The following is a 17,932-nucleotide window of genomic DNA, read 5'->3' as shown; positions in this document are numbered from 1 at the left end:
TATCATTGTATTACTTGTTCGATTGTCTATACTTTCACATATATCCGCACTTATTTATAGTACTCACAAATAGCGGACAGTACTCAAGGTGCATCGAAATCGACTGGGAAATGGTTTGTGGACTCTGGAGACACACATCACGTAAATTCTGAAGCTTCCAATGTTGTTGGAGGTGAGGAATACACCAGAATGGGTAATCTTGTTGTTGGTAATGGTAATGGTTTACAAATTTCTAAAGCTGGTCAATCCAGTTTGATTACTTCTACTCACACTTTACACTTGAACAATCTTCTTCATGTTCCACATATTTCTCAAAATTTGGTCTCTGTTTCTACTCTTGCTAAAAATAATCATGTTTTTCTTGAATTCCATGCTCATAGATATGTAATTCGGGATGAGGAAATGAAGGTGATCTTACTTGAAGGTCGTGAGATGGGTGGACTTTATGAGTTTGATTCTCCTTTTTTGCATAATAATATACATGTTGAATGTAATGTTGCATGGGGAGTTGTTTATGTTGACTTATGGCATAGAAATTAGGGCACCCTAGTCGTGATATTGTTCTTGATGTGTGTAGAAATTGTAATGGTAATGCCACTTTAACTAATGATATCACGAATTGTTCTGCCTACCAATATGGGAAGATTCATTACTTTCCTTTTTCTTCTTCTCAAACCATTTATGTCTATCCATTTCACTTAATTTTCATTGATTTATGGGGTCCTTCGCATGTTACATCCAATGGGTATCACTATTATGTATAATTTGTTAATGCTTGCACAAGGTACTCTTAGGTTTATTTGTTGAAAGACAAATCCCAAGCTATGTATGTTTTTTTTATTGTTTCAGTGGATGGTTCGGGTGCAATTTGGCAAGGAAATTAAAGAGGTTCAAAGTGATTGGGGTGGTGAATTTTGACCTTTCACCAAGGCGCTACAAGAGGAAGGAATCTGCCATCGACTCACTTGCCCTCACACTTCCGAACAAAATGGTATTGTTGAACATAAACATTGACATATCGTCGAAACGACACTAGCATTATTAGCTCAAGCCTCCTTACCTTTAAAATTTTGGTCATATTTAGTGGTGACGACTGTGTATTTATCAATCGGATGCCTACCCGAGTTCTTCAGAATTCATCTCCGTTCATGAAGCTATTTGGGAAATATCCGTCCTATGAGCATTTACGAGTATTTGGATGTAAATGTTTTCCTTGCCTTCGTCCATTTGAATCTCACAAGCTCTCATTCCAATAACAAGCATGCACATTTCTTGGCTATATTGTGCAACATGAGGGATACTTGTGTATGGCGTAAAATGGTCGGATTTATATCTCTCGACATGTTAAGTTTAAAGAAACCATGTTTCGATTTGCAAGGCAAAATTCAAATTTAACAGGTTCTTGTAATACCTCAAATTTTGTCTAGTGACTACAATATAAGTTTTGAAAGTTTAGTGGTTAAAGTATAAACTTTGAAAAGTTTAGGGACCAAAATTGTAATTTTTAAAAGTTATATATTTTAGTCTGTAAATAAACAATTTGGATTAAAACAGAGATTTTAGTGAGAAACAGATTTTTGGTATGAGAATTGTGTTAAAAGCTATAAAGCAGTAAAGTTCGATATTGAAATTAGATATTCAGATCGAATCGAAATTTTACGAAAATTTGAAGGAGATTATAAAATGTTTGAAAATATTATTTTCATATTTTAGACCAGAGAAATTTGGCCCAGAACAGCACAATTTTTTAGATTTGATCGAACAGTTAAATTTTAGTGACTAAAATACAATTTTTGAAAATTGCATGGCTAAATTTGAAAGTCAAAGTTAAACTGATTCATCTTTGACATAGGAATATTTTAATGGATGATATGACAATGGCATTTGGTAATTTTCAAGATTCATTAAGGGTATTTTTAAGGGTATTTTTTAGATTTCTCATTAATTGAATTTTAAATTCAATTAATTAAATAAATGACAAGTGTCTTATCTTTTAAATACTAGAAAAATCAAGAGAATTAGCACATTTTCAGCTTATTTTCTTCACTTGGGCGAAACTTCAAGCCCTCCCAAGGTAAGATTTTGATTTTTAAAGCAATATACTTGATTTTTGGATTTAGCTATTAGATAGAGAATTAATCTGCATGAAATTCTCTATCATTTGGTATCAATATTTCATGGTGAAGATGATTATGTGATGAAATTTCATGATTAGGGTTTATGGAGGTTTAATGATCTTGAAGAATTGATTAAGGATTTTTATGTTTTTGATGTTAGTAATTATTTCTAAAGTATGTGTGATGATTAAAATTAATTGTACATGCATAAATAAGGTTTGGCTTAATTAGGATTTATGGAAGTGTTAGGATTTGGATTCAACTTGATGTTGTTATGGTTAAAATAGCATGAAAATGATGCAAGGAGGATGAATTCATGCTTGAAATTGAATGGAATCTTTGCTCTTTTGTATTAGGTATATTCGGCCAAACAAGGAAAATTAAGGGGAAATATTGAAAAAATTTCTATGGTCTAGAAATGATATTAGAAGTATTCAATGTGATTTGGGAGTTCATTTGGATCAATTTGGAAGCATAGATAAGAAAAAAAGGCTAGTTTCCAAGTTTTGAGAATTGTGAGACTTTATTGAAAGAATGTAATTTTTGAAAGGTTCGATGCTGATTTTTAGTACTTGAAATGCTGAAAATTTAATTTGGAAAGTTGATTAGAGCTAAATTGTAAAATTTGGAAATTTTAGGTTGGAATTCGAAAAGCCTTGATAATATAGGGACTTGGGTATTAATTTTTAAATGTAAAAGTACCATTTGAGTGAGTTAGAATAATTCTAGAAATTTTGGAAAGTGTGCTGATTTTGGAGTTTAAGTATTAAGATGGGATTGAATTTCAAGTTTATCAAGTTGTAAGGTTGAAATTGAAAAGTCTAAGAAAGTTTAGGATGAAATCGTAAGCTTTTGAGTGTTGAAGTATTGATTTGAACTTTTATTTTAGTTGCTGTAAATTTTATATTTAATGGGAAATGATCATGATAGTGAAGAGCTATTATGAAATTAAAGGAAAAGTTGAGTTGAATTCTAGAAAGAATTTAAAATATGTGGTTTGATTTTATAATTGGTAAAAGTTGAAGAATCATGTTGTGAATAATTATTTATGGAATTGAATAAGTGTTTCGAGAAGTTTGAAGTTATAATGGAGTTATGAGTTAGGTTTATATCAATTTAGTTATCGATTTTATTTTATAGATTTTCAAATGTTAAAATGAGCTTATATTAGTGCGATACTAATATTTAGTTCAAACATTTTTTGTTATAATTTGGTATTGACATACTACGATAAATATAGCAATCTGAACGATCCCAAAGGAAAGGAAAAAAAGCTCTTGACTAGGATTATTATATACAAGTTCTGTAGTGAGGCAAATGTGAGTGCAATTATTTATTTAATTATTTTGATCGATGATGACTTACGATAAGTCAACCTCATTCCAATTTACAGTATGATTTATAAAGTTTATAAAGAATATTTTTATAATATTCTATATCAGTGTTATGAATGATTTAGGGTATGAACTGCCCAAGCATAATATTTTGATTATGGATTTAATTATGATACATGAGACTTTTGTATGTGTAATGAGAATTATTGATACACTTGGCATGTCATTAGTTGAGTATTTATCCATTATCAACTTCGATACATTCGTGTATCAATGTTATCATATCAGCTTTGGTACATTCATGTATCAATGTTATTATATCAGCTTCTGTACATTCGTGTAACAATGTTATTATATCAGCTTCGGTACATTCGTGTATCAATGTTATTATATCAGCTTTTGTACATTCGTGTATCAATGTTCAACACCATTGGTGCTTATTCAGGTTATAATGGCACTGAAGTGCATCGTATTTCAGTATCAGTTATGATTTGCACCGTGTTGTGCATAGTGTGCACTTTACTCACGTATCTTATGTTCTCATAAATATGCATTGGGCTATGACAATGAATATGCAAGTTGTGAATGATTTTCAGTTGACAGAAAGCATGATATGCTTATTTTATCAAATATGATTTATCATAATTTTCATGAGTTCATGATTTAAAAGAAATTTCAGGTCTTAGTGAAGAAATCGATTTGGTTAAGTTGGTTTTTCAGTTTAATGTTTTTAATTCGAGATATTTTATTTATGTTTATGATATTTTCAGATTTTTCTCACCTTAGATTATTATTGCATCACTAAGTTATACTTAACGCGTGATGATTTTCATGCGTAGGTTCTAACAAGGATAATTACGATCAGTAAGGAGCTATCAGAGCATCTTTTTGGACAAACACACATATCATCAATATCAATAAGACATCTATGCTGTTACTTTTGACTTTGTAGTGGCATGTATCGTTATATCAGTAGTTTTTACTTATCATATTTATTTTAAATAGTTTGTAATAGTAAACTAAAACTATTTTAGTTTATTTTACTTAGTTTAGTTTTATCAGTATCTATGCATGAAAAGAATATATATTATGTTATTATATTTTTAAAAGATTTCTCGAAAAGACATGATTTAGTAAATTACTAAGTAACAAATGGATTTATTTTCATGTGACAAAGAAATAAATTATAAGTCGAGATAGACTTTAAGATAGATTTTAAAGTTAGAATATGAGTGTTTTCAAATAAAACAAAATTTTAGGCAAAATTTCAGTTTAGTAAATGTTTTTAAGTTGATGTGACATCTTTGACTTGTATATCGAGACGTATACGGGTTAAGGGTGTTACACTTCTTCATGTTGCTCTCTTCCTTGCACCTCATTTGATGTGGTGTCTGGTGTTGCATCTGCTTTACGTAATCATGTGTCTTCATTACATCATTCGAATAATGGTGTTATCCCTTTGGTAGATTTTGCTTCATCGTCTACTGCTCCGATTGGAATCATGGTGGGTGATATTCCTCTCGCTTATTCCCCTGGGCAGTCTGCTCTCGCTGAGCAACCTGAAGCAACAAATGATAATGATTCACAAGAGCCAAATGATATACCTACTACCAGTACTGCTCCTTCCTTACCTTCCAATATTCACTTGAAGCAAAGATGGAATCTTCAAGCCAAAAGTTTTCACTGTTCAAGCCTTGCTTGATGGTGATGAACCCATCACGGTTCATCAGGCATTGAACTCTCATACTTGGAAAGTTGTTGTCTTGGAAGAGTACAATGCCTTGGTTTGCAACGACACATGGCAACTTGTTCCATTACACTTGGGTAGAACTGCCATCAGTTGTAAGTGGTTGTTTCGCATTAAGAAAAATGCAGATGGGTCGATTGCTAAGCATAAAGCTTGGTTGGTGACGAAAGGTTTTTCCCAAGCTCCCGGTCAAGACTTTCATAATACATTCATTCTAGTTATTAAGTCATCTACTATCAAAGTGATTTTGTCTCTTGTAGTCATGCATGGATGGTAACTACGACAAGTCGACATCAATAACGTTTTTCTTAATGGAGAACTTAGTGAGGAGGTCTTCATGGTTCAACCTCCGGGATTTGAACAACATTCTTCTGATGGTACCCAATTGGTGTGCAAACTTAATAAAGCGTTATATGGTCTTAAACAAGCACCTCGCAGCTGGTATGCTAAATTACGCTCATTTATCACTCATATTGGATTTTGAGGGACACAAGCTCATGCTTCATTATTCATTCGACGTAAGGGTGATTGCTTGATTTTTTCCTTGTATATGTGGATGATATTACTGTCACAAAGCATAATATTGATGATGTGGAACAAGTTATCTCCTGTTGGGTCGTGAGTTCGCTCTAAAAGTCTTGGGAGAGTTAAACTTTTCTTGGGTTTGGAAGTCTCTCATGATGCTACTGATATTGTTATGTGACAACACAAATATATCCTTGAATTGCTTAACAGGACGGGCATGCGAGGTGCACATCATGTTCCTACTCCAATGGTCGTGGATCCGAAGCTTTGCAAAGATGGAAGAAGTTCACTGTCAAATCCTCAACTGTATAGGAGTTTTGTTTGAGCTCTTTTGTACTTGAATCGCACTCGTCCTGATATTGCTTTTAGTGTCGATAAAATCGGTCAAAATATGCATGACCCACGAGAGCATCATTGGGTCGTTGTGAAACGTATCTTATGGTACTTGAGTGGTACACTTGACTTTGTCTTGGTCTTTCGAAAGTCAACATTGGGATTGAACTTGGAAGTCTTTTGTGATGCTGATTGGGAAAGTAATATTGAGGATCACGCTCAATTTTAGGATTTTGTGTTTTTCTTGGTGGTAATCTTGTTTCATAGGGATCAAAATGCCAACGTTCGGTGTTTCGCTCGACCACAGAGGCCGAATATCGTGGCATTGCTAATGTTGTTACTAATATTACTTGGATTCAGACGTTATTAGAAGACATGGGTATGTCCTGCACCAAAACTCATGTTGTATGGAGTGATGAGACAAGCGCAATTGTAATGAGTGTCAATCTGGTATTTCACTCTCATTCAAAACATGTTGAATTAGATCTTCATTTTGTTCGGGAAAAGGTTGGAACTGGCACGATTTTCATCAATTATGTTCCTGATTATCATCAACAGGCAGATGTTACCAAACCCCTTTCACGTGCTTATTTTTCCTCATTTCGCCAAAAAGATTAGGGTCTCGGATGGAGCTCTTGAAGTCCTGTAAAGTAGGGTGAATGTTAAGCATTAATAATAAAATATAGAGAGTTTGTTAAGCATTAATATTAATAGAATATAGAGAGTTGCTAGAGCAATGATTTAGAAAGATCTAGAGAGTTTGTATTGTCCTATATATATGTGGTTTACAAATAGGAAATAAATGTGGCATTATGCATATTTAAAAAAATAATTGTTATTTTCTCAACAATAATTGATACTTAATTCTTTTCGAGCGTATTAATTTATTTTATGGACTCATTATCTTATTAGGACAGTCTTATATCAATCATATTATTTTAAATTGAGATTTTATTCCTCTTAATATTTTAATTTTTATTAATGACAATAATTACTTTAATGGTTGTTCTTTACAATAATTTAGGATTAAGTGTATTACTAAACTTTTTTAGCTTAGAGTAACAATCATTTAATGTTTGGATTGTTATATTATTGATTATTATTTTCTTATAAATAAGATTTTAAAATTAAAAAATAATTACTATATATGAGAAATAATGTTTTAATTTATTTTAAAAAATAAACATTTTAATTGAGTCGTACAAATAATAACAATTCAATTACAAATGACATTTGAGATGAAATTGAGTTTTGGTGTTAACTCACCATTTTCATTAGTTATGGTGATCGATACACGTGGTGGTTATCGTAAATATTGTGAATAGAATAAAGGGTAAACTACGTCAATGGTCACTAATGTTTGGGTTAGTAATCGTTTTCACCATTGATGTTTTAAAAGTTACAAATTGGTCACTAATATTATCGTTTGTTACAAAATGATCACTCGACATTAACGACCTTTCTTCTTCTTCTTCTTACACATTTATGACCCCTCTTCAAGCCCTTCTCTCTTTATTTTCAAGCATACGGTAAACCCAAAAAAGTCTCCCCATTTTTACTCCATTTTTACGCTCTTTAAAGCCATGTTTTGCATTCAAATGTGATTTATCCCAAATCTTGGCTCTTCCAGTAGTTCCTCCCAAAGTCCCAGACAACTCTTGGCTCTTCCATAGTTCTTGACTCCTCCCCAAATCTTGACTGAACAAATCCACTCCAAACTCACCTTCTACCTTAATTCTCGACAACCCAGAATCTAAAATCTTCGCTCTATAATCAAAATCAAGCAACATTGTTGAGCTTGATATCTCCATGAATCACCGAAGGATCACAACTGAAGTGAAGAAACTCGGGAGCTTTAGCAACATCGATGATGACATCAAACATTCTTTTCCAGTTCATGCTCAAATTACCATCTCCAAAAAGTGATTCTTGCAAGCTTTTATTAGGGATATACTAGTAAACTAGAAAACACTTTTAACACAATATCCCAAAAGGGTAACCAGAAAAGGTGATCTTAGCCCACCGAAAATCTGCAACTCATTTTGAAACTCTCTCTCGGTTTGTAAGGAGAGCGAAACGTCAAGTTAGTGTTGATGTTGGTTCCATGCTATGTGAGCGGAACGGTGGTGCGGAAAGAATTGGGAGTTTTCAAGGAAGTGTGTGGGGTTTAGATGGAAAGGGTCCGAGAAGGGATTGTGACCGTCCATTTCTACGACTTGAGACATGCTGAGAGAGCGTTGAAGGAGATAAGAGAGCAGCACATGCAACAACAAACCTAGGTCCGGGACCACGACATTGCATCTACTGCCGAGTACGACCCCAACGCTCGTGGACTCGTAGCGGGGATACACATTCAGGCGCACTTCGTTATTCCGGCAAGTAACACTGTCCCGACGGGATTAATCAAGGAACTATTGTGGTTTTCAATTTGGACCCCTCGTTTCAATTTCGAAATTCAAAAATATTTTCCAAGCTTATGGTATGTTTCCCTTCATTTCTCGACCTTTAATCTTTTTGTCTGTAAAAAGGGTTCGATTAGAGTTAAGTTTCCATGATTAGTTCAGTTTTTGGTCCGTTGAAATAAGCGGTCTCTTGCTTTGTTTAAAATTTGGAACTTTGTTGTTCTTCTGGGGAAAGTGGATGAGTCATATTTGGGGTTTGTTGTTCTTCTAGGGAAAGTGGATGAATCAAAAGTTGAAAAGGTAACATTTTTCTTGTTCTTCTGGGAAAGTTAATGAATAACATTTTAATGCAAAACATGGCTTTAAAGAGCGTGAAAATGGAGTAAAAATGGGGAAGATTTTTGGGGTTTACCGTATGCTTGAAAATAAAGAGAGAAGGGTTTGAAGAGGGGTCATAAATGTGTAAGAAGAAGAAGAAGAAAGGTCAGAGGGTCAGTCAAACGTGCTGAGTCAGTAGTGTAACGTGACACATCAGTATTCCATAACGATTGTCAATGGCCGTTAACGGTGAGTGACCATTTTATAACAAACAATAACGTTAGTGACCAATTTATAACTTTTGAAACATCAATGGTGAAAACGATTACTAACCCAAACATTAGTGACCATTGGCGTAGTTTACCCTAGAATAAATTAAGTTAAAGGATCGTCATATTATAAATTTTTGTAAAATTCGATCCGAATTCAAGGAGACGCGTGGCAGTAATTGGCTCTTCTCTTTGGGCTTTGTTGCGGCATGGCATGAAGGTGCAAATCATGCTGGTCTTGTGGCTCTTGGGTTTTGGATCTGCGCTTTGGCAACTAGCGTTTGGTTACAAGCTATTAATGTACTATTATTCTCATTTTCAAAAGTTAAAGTTTTTTTTTTTTAAAATTAATCACTGGTATCTGATATATTAACCGACTAATTCAGATCGGGTACTACAGAGGCGATGACGACCCTCCCAACCCAAATTGCTCCATTCGCAAATGTCATAATTCGAATCTCTGATCTTGCTTAAGGGACCAAGTACAATATACTTTATGTCAATGTTCAAATCTGTGTTAAATACAAAAATAACGCACAATACACAAATATTGAAATAAAATATTATACAAATAAGTTTAATAAAATCATAATTTTTTTTTATTTCAGTTAAGAAATAATAATGTAAAAAAAAATTATGTATGTACATCAAAGTTTGAATTTTGTTTTGAAGATGTCAGGTTCATGTTTGTTTATAGAAACACATTTTTATTTTGCAGCAAAAGCCTACGAGTATCAGAATGATGGCAAAACGCATAAACAAACAAATGACAAAATGTCATAGACGTAGTACCAAAGAAAGTTGTCAATTTTCTTACATTATTGAATATGAAAGCAATATCATATAATTAAATGATCATTTTATAACTTTTGATAGTTAGAGGACTCAACAAAATAACAACATATAGTTGAGAATGTTAACTATAGAAGAAGCAAAGATCAGACGAAGGAAAAAGGATAATGAGCTATTATTCAAAGAACTGATGAATATACACTGGTAGAGCAGCTATTTAAAGACTATGGCTCAAGTCTGTTACAACCAATCAACTACTTAACCAACTCTAATCACTTAACCGAAAGTGGTTTAACATTCACCCTGCTTCTTACAAACATCCTTTAGTTCAAAGACACACAATTTACTTTTGAACAAATCAAACTTAACCAAGGGAAGAGGTTTAGTTAGTATGTCTGCAATTTGGCTACTTGTTGGTACATAATTGATTTGCACTTCATGTGATGCCACCTTCTCTCGTACGAAATGCAGATCGAGCTCGATGTGCTTGCTTTTTGCATGCAATATGGGGTTTGTAGCCATAGCTACTGCACTGGTATTATCGCACCACAGCTTAGGTTCTTCAAGGAGCGAGATATGCATCTCTTGCAACATAACCTTAATCCATACAACTTCAGAAGTGGCATCCGCGAGACTCCTGTATTCAACTTCGGCAGTGGACCTGGACACTGCGCGCTGTTTTTTCGAGCTCCATGCCAGTAGGTGGTTCCCGTTGTACACACAGTATCCAGAGATCGACCTTCTGTCATCTGCATCTCCTCCCCAATCAGAGTCCGAGAAGGCATTAAGTGTCACCAGCTTTTGTGCTTGAGCAGGAAACCAGAGACCAGTTTCCAGTGTTCCTCGCAAGTACCTCAGAATACGCTTGACTGCTAGCCAATGAACCTCAGTGGGCTCCTGCAAGAACTGTGCAGCTTTGTTGACAGCAAAAGAGATATCTGGCCGTGTATGGCAGATGTACTGTAGTGCCCCAACTACACTTCTATACTGTTGAGGCTTGTGCAACACTTCCCCATCATTCTTACAAAGTTTGGTTGTGGTTTCCATAGGAGTGGATGCTGAATTCACACTTGACATTTGATTCTTATGTAGAAGTTCAGTAATAAACTTTTTTTGACTGAGGAACAGACCATTATCCGATCGGTGTACTTCTATGCCAAGGAAGTACTTGAGTTGTCCGAGGTCCTTTAGAGAAAATTTCTCATGCAAAGCATGAACTATTCGATCAATCTCAAGTTGGGAACTGCCTGTGATAAGAATATCATCCACGTACACGACCATGCACACCACTTCACAATCTTCTTAGCGAACAAATAATGAGGAGTCTACTCTCGAAGATTTGAATCTTAAGCTGAGCAAGAAGTCTCTTAGTTTGAGAAACTAATTTCTTGGAGCTTGCCTTAATCCATATAGTGCCTTCTTCAATTTGCACACTAAGACAGTTCCATCATTGGACTGTTCTTCAAAGCTAGGAACATGCTCCATGTATACATCCTCGCTTAGATCGCCTTTTAGAAAGGTATTGTTGACGTCCACCTGTCTAATTTGCCAGTGACATGAGACAGCCAGAGAGATTAGTATATTTACTGTGAAAAAACGAACCACTGGACTAAAAGTGTCCATGAAGTCATAGCCTGGTATTTGAGAATACCCCTTGGCAACTTGTCTAGCTTTCAATCTCTCGACCGAGCCATCAACATTCTTTTTTACCTTGAAGAGCCATTTGCAGCCAATGGCTTTTCTACCAGCTGGCAATTCTACAATGTCCCATGTATTGTTGCTGATAAGTGCATTATATTCAGCCATTACAGCAATCCTCCAGTCATCATCTTCGAGAGCAGCTCGAATGTCACCAGGCACTGATTTGCACTGAACTGAGTAAATTTTTGGCTTAACGATCCCATGCTTGCTACGAGTTATCATTGAATGAGTATTGCTTACTCGAGTTGCTGGTACAGTTCCTGAGCGTTGAACATGCTCAGTAGAGATAGAATGATCTTGCTCAGCAGAGACATATTGTTCTTGTTGAGAGAGGACATCAGCAGAAGATTCATGACCAGTAGAGCTCGATTCAATATTCGCTGAATGCTCTTCAGAATGTGTGAGAAATTCATTTCCTGAAGATGGACTGGCACTGCTTGCTTCCACTCCTTGACCAGTACTGATGTCGGTAATAGTATTTGTCCTTGGCACAATCCTGGTATGTTCGTGTGGACTGCTAACAACTGGTACAACCCTGGAACGAACAACTTCATCACCATCTTTCGTACGAGCTGCTGCTTTGATAGCAAAGGGAAAGATGTGTTCATTGAACACTACACTTCTGGACACATAGATCCTGCCATGCTCATCCATACATTGATAACCTTGATGCATTGGTGAATACCCTAGAAAAATGCAAGCCTTAGACCGAAAATCCAACTTGTGTACATTGAACACTCTAAGGTTGGGGAAGCATTGGCAGCCAAAGATCTTGAGAAGACTGTAATCAGGAACCTTGTCATACAGCTTCTGATGAGGAGAAATATTGCCAAGAGATTTAGAAGGCATTCTATTGATAAGGTACACTGCACTAAGAACTGCATGAGACCAAAACGTTAGAGGCATTGAGGCTTGTGCTAACAGAGTCAGGGCAGTTTCAACTATATACCTGTGTTTTCTTTCCACCACCCCATTTTGCTGGGAGGTATGTGGGCAAGATTTCCTGAGTTGAGTACCAAGTTTACGTGTAACAGCTTCAAGAAAACGAAACTCACCTCCATTGTCAGTTTGCAAGGCAAGAATGGTTGTTTTAAATTGATTTGAGACCAAGGCAGTAAATATTTCAAAGGCTACAACAACCTCACTTTTATTCTTTAACAGATAAACCCAAATGTTTCTCGAATACAAGTCTACAAAGCTCACAAAATATCTGAAGCCACTAGAGACAATAGGAGCAGGGCCCCATGCATCAACCTCTACTAATTCAAACGGCTGTTTATACACAGTTTGAGACATAGGAAACGGCTGAGTTTTGCATTTTCCCATTTGACAGGCTGCACATACTTCACACTTATCTACATTTAGTCTCTTGTTGAGGATTGTCATCACTACCTCAGCTGCTTGATGCCCCAACCTTTTGTGCCACAACCATTATTCATTAGTACTTTTTACAACAGTGTTGTTGAGTGTTGCTGTGTCTTGCAGGGTTTGACAATCAAAGCTATAGAGTCCTCCATCAAGCTTTCCTTCTACCAGTACGATTCCTGTGCTTTCATCCTTAACATAACAAGTATTTTTGTGAAACTCAAGGAAAACTGAATTAGCTTGAGTAAATCTCGAAACTGACAAGAGATTTTTATTAATATTCGGAACATGCAGAATGTGATCAAGCAAGAGATCTCTGGAATTAGTCTTTAAAATTTTTGTACCAGTATGTGCAATTGAAATGGTAGAACCATCTCCTAGATGAATCTTACCACTGCCAGTGTAGACTTGTTTGCTCGAGAGTGCAGAGGTAGTGCCAGTCACATGGTGAGTGGCTCCTGAATCAGGAAACCATTTAGCATGACTCAAAGAACCATTGGCTAGTAACGCATTGACCTGTGCATTGTCATGCGGCTCAGTGTCAGTTGTTTCTTCATCTCCAGTGTTGGTATTTATAAAAGAACTGTAATGACAATCAGTTCCATGAGGAAAACATGAGCACACGTTCGCCTGCATGGTATTAGACAAGGAGCTTTGCTGAGCAGTCACGCCTTTGAAATTCTGGTCAAACCTGTGCCAGCACCTGTCAACGAGATGGCCTAACTTTCCACATAGTTGACATTACTGTTTGGGTCTCCCCTTATACTTGTTGCTAGTCGTGTTGTTAGACTTAGGAGACCCACGATTCTTGTATTGTTGAGTGTCCGAGCCCTGATTAGAGTTGTAGTGTGTGAAATTTACCCCTATTGGAAATCTTGAGGAGTCATCAAGGCGAGACTCAGCATCAATGAGAACTGAAACCACATTGTCGAGAGCAAATAGTTCTCTACTCGCAGTAATCGCAGCCACTGTTGACTCATACTCGACTGGAAGACTATTAAGAATGGTGGCGATGTGATCAATATCTGAGATAGGGTTGCCACACGAGGCCAAAAGATCGCAAATTTCTTTAATGGCCATGGTGTAATCTCTCATAGATTGAGAGCCTTTCTTCATTGATCTAAGGCGACAATGTAAAGCCATTATTTTTATGGTGGACAACGTTGAATACAGTCTGGTGATAGCATTCCAGACAGCAGCTGTAGATTCAGCACCAACCAATTGAGGAAGTATGTTGGTGCTAACAGTGGAAAGAAGCCAATGAGCTATCTTGCTTGACATACCGTAGACAGGCTGGATTAACAACATGCTCGTCAGCATCATTAAGCGATAGCTTTGCTGGAACCATCAAGAAAGCTTTCGAGTCCGAGACCTCTGATTGTGAGAATTACTTGTTGTTTCCAAAGAAGGTAGTTTGAGTCAGTTAGACAGACATTGACTCTTTTATTGTCAAAGGTGTGAGAGCTAGCTTCTGTCAGTTGCTCATCCTCAGCCATCATCGTCAAGCCTTGCACCATGACTGCTCTTCCAAAGGAGACAAGAACAAGAAAACAAGAAACAGAGGATTGTGCACAGCAAAAGCCTATTCAGGATCTAAAGGCGATTGATACCATGTTAACTATGGAAGAAGCAAAGATCAAACGAAGAAAAAAGGATAATGAGCTATTATTCAAAGAACTGATGAATATACACTGGTAGAGCAGCTATTTAAAGACTATGGCTCAAGTCTGTTACAACCAATCAACTACTTAACCAACTCTAATCACTTAACCGAAAGTGGTTTAATAGAGAAATCATTGTACACTTTAGGGGTGTTTGTGATCGGTTTGGATCGGTTTTTGGCTAAAAATTCATATGATCCGAAAGTATAAATGTTTGTGGTTTGGATCGATTTGGATGTTTCTAAAAAAAATCCGATTCGATCCGATCCAATCCAATTAAGTGTGATTTGATTCGGTTTGGATTTATGCAGTTTTTTTATTCTAATTTTTCAAAATAATTTTTTAATTTTTTTCATAAAAAATAGCATATGTATAACAAAATCAAAGATAATATATATTTTAACAAATACAAGCTTGTGAAGCTTACATTGGTAATAATGGCCAGCACCATGTGAGTTCCATGGTGGCGGGGGATTTGGTAATGGAGCAGCAGAGTTCCTGGTAAATGAGTTATTTCCCAATGGCTCGAAAGCAGTTCTTTCCCAATGGCTCAGATTGCTTTCGACTAAACCGAATAGATTTGATATTAATGCATAATAGACATAATATACAATATACATTTTCATAAATACCATTTTCATATTTACAACTTATACGTCGGATATGAACACTTCAGACAAATGAAAGCTGAACAGAGGGATGTCCAGATACTCGTTTCTTGTATAATTTAGATATATATATATATTTTTGTTAATTATCTATTTTTATCTCCAAGATTTTATGAATTTATGAGTTTGTCCCTTAACAGTATGACCGTTTGGAAAAGGAACATCTAATTATTTTACATCAATAAATATATAATGCATAATATCATTATATAAAACACGAATAGAAGAGTTAATCATGTGTTTGAAATATAGCATCAACAATCTACTACTTTTTCGAAGAAAAACTATTCAGGTTTGTGAAGAAGATGAAGGATGTACAGAGAAGCAGAAGAGAGGAAGATACAGATAGAATAAGTAAGCAGATCCGTGCCTGTGTTTATAGCCACCATCTTGCTCCTTTCAAACATCTTCACTAAAAGAATCATCACTATTATATGCCCCACTTTTGTCTTCAGTTCATCCAGGGAACTTATTTTCATCCATTTTGGCCTCTCCTGCATTGCACCAATCACAATCATTTCATCGGTTAGAAACTACCCTTGTTAATTCCCATGGAGAGTTTGTATTATCAAGAAAGCAAAAGGAAAAAAAATTAAAAACTAGGACCCAACAACGTTCAAACCGGTAACCTCTTGATCGCAGTCAAATGCTCTACCAGTTAGCTATGGACTGAGTTTGTTTCAAGTTTATAAATTTAATATTTCATATCATCGGTTTGGATCGTTTTAGATTTTCAAATCGAAATCGAATCGAACCGATTGGTTTTAAAAAAAAACAAATATACTAAATCAGTTTCAATTTTTTTCGGTTATCAATTTTTTGAATCAATTTTCAATTATTTTTTAGATCGGATTAGATATGAACACCTCTTGTACACTTTACCCTACATTTTTTATATACGTCATGAAATATATTATTTAGTAGGCCTATCCAGGCCCAGGCTGCGACGCCCATCTGCTCTACCTTCCCCCCCCCCCCCCTTTTTCATCTTGTTTAACTTTATTATAAATACTCCATTTTCCTCACTCCTCTCTCATTATCTCACCAACAAAAAAAGAATCCACCTTTACTCTCTTTATTACTCCCAGATGCCAGAATTCACTTCAGTGTTTCAGCTTCCAAAAGGGTACTAAAGATTCCAGAAAACGAGAGAAACCTCCATTGATCTTTTTCTGTAAGCTCAAAAGAGGTCGCCTGGTTTTCAGCAATGGCTTCTTCGAGTCTCGCAACATGTTCAAGTGCACCACCAAGTTTCTACTTTGACGAGAAATGGAAGTTTTCGAAGAAAGAAAGTTCATCCTCCAGAAGCCGTTCTTCATCTTCTTCTTCTTTCATCATCAAGAAGTCGTCTGCTTCTTCTTCGAATAAAAGATGCGCTTTTACCAGGAAGTGTGCCAGATTAGTGAAAGAACAGAGGGCTCGTTTTTACATCATGAGGCGTTGCGTTACCATGCTTATTTGCTGGCGCGACTACGCTGATTCTTAAGAAAATGAAAATCCGTGACCTCTTCTTTGAGATGGTTTTCCCCCCTTTTTTGCTGGGTTAATTAGCTGCTTCGTTTTTGGTTCATCAATGGCATCCAAGCAATCAAGAAGAAATACTAGTAGATATCAAGTTATATATATATATATATATATATATATACCTGTATATAAATAGTTTTTTTTTGTAAGAGTAGTTGAATCTCCATAAAAGGAGCTATGGGTTCTCTTAAATCGTCTGTTACTTCCATCGAGATTAATATTAAGTATTAATTAGAGGGAATCAAAGTATAGCTTTCTTCAGATTTGCTGTTTTCATTTCTGGGTTTGTTGTGTTCTGAGATCTAAAGGAAAGAGAAAGATTTCATATGCAAGTTTTGTTGTTTGCTGCTTACACGGTCTACTATTTTTTCAATTGTTTAAGAGCTTTGAAATTCGTTTATTGTTAATCACATTTGAACATGGGGGCAGCTAAGATTCCATTTTTCCTATATTTTTTAACCTTAACTTGTACTATTATAAAATTACTTGTAAATTATTTTTATTTTCCACTTATTTGTATATATGTTTAATAAAATTTAATTTAATCGATATTGTTTTTATCTCAATATATAAATAAATATAATTTGAATCAGTGTGCCTGAATATATTATTATAATATAGATGACGAGGTGGATTTAAATGTAATTAATATAAAAGAGGTTTTACCATCAATCCGTTAATTTAGTGGAATAAGACACTAGATCCTTTTAAGTAAGATCAGAAGTTCGAATCCTAATATTTACGAATAGAGTAAATTAGGTTAGGAGGATTGTCATCATCTCTGTAATACCTGATCTAGATTAATCGATCACTATATTATATAAAATTTAATATATACCGTTTCTGTTGGAGAAGTAAAAAAAAAATAAAAGAAAATGGAACAGAAGTTTATTTGGGCACAATTTTCCATGCATCTGTGGAATGATGGAAATGACTATATTATCCCTAAACCTTGAACTTTGACCAGGCATTGGACCACTTTGATCTCTTGTCCTAGCGAGGGACATATTAGTAAGTTGAACTATTTATTTATATTATGGTTTTCAGTGTTAATTGAGAAGATGATTGTAGTAAATATTGGGAATCATGGAGGGTAACAAAGTCATAAAGGAAATGAATACAGCTGGGTTTATTGCAGTGAGAAAGAAGGTACTGTGGGTGGTGATCTGATCTGAC

The 17,932-nt window shown here is 35.4% G+C and overlaps 1 protein-coding gene across 1 annotated transcript; it reads left to right on the top strand.

Moving 5' to 3' along the window:
• Positions 1–16,286: 16,286 nt before the first annotated feature.
• LOC120116780 lies at positions 16,287–17,002 on the top strand. Its single transcript, XM_039137190.1, has one exon. The coding sequence runs from the start codon at positions 16,440–16,442 to the stop codon at positions 16,716–16,718; it is 279 nt and encodes a 92-aa protein (XP_038993121.1). The 5' UTR covers positions 16,287–16,439; the 3' UTR covers positions 16,719–17,002.
• Positions 17,003–17,932: the final 930 nt, after the last annotated feature.

Source organism: Hibiscus syriacus, unplaced genomic scaffold, assembly GCF_006381635.1.
Source record: "Hibiscus syriacus cultivar Baekdansim isolate YM2019G1 unplaced genomic scaffold, ASM638163v2 tig00110303_pilon, whole genome shotgun sequence".
NCBI lineage: Eukaryota > Viridiplantae > Streptophyta > Magnoliopsida > Malvales > Malvaceae > Hibiscus > Hibiscus syriacus.
The sequence above is the reverse complement of the archived record's forward strand: the minus strand, read 5'-3'. Positions and strand labels throughout refer to the sequence as shown.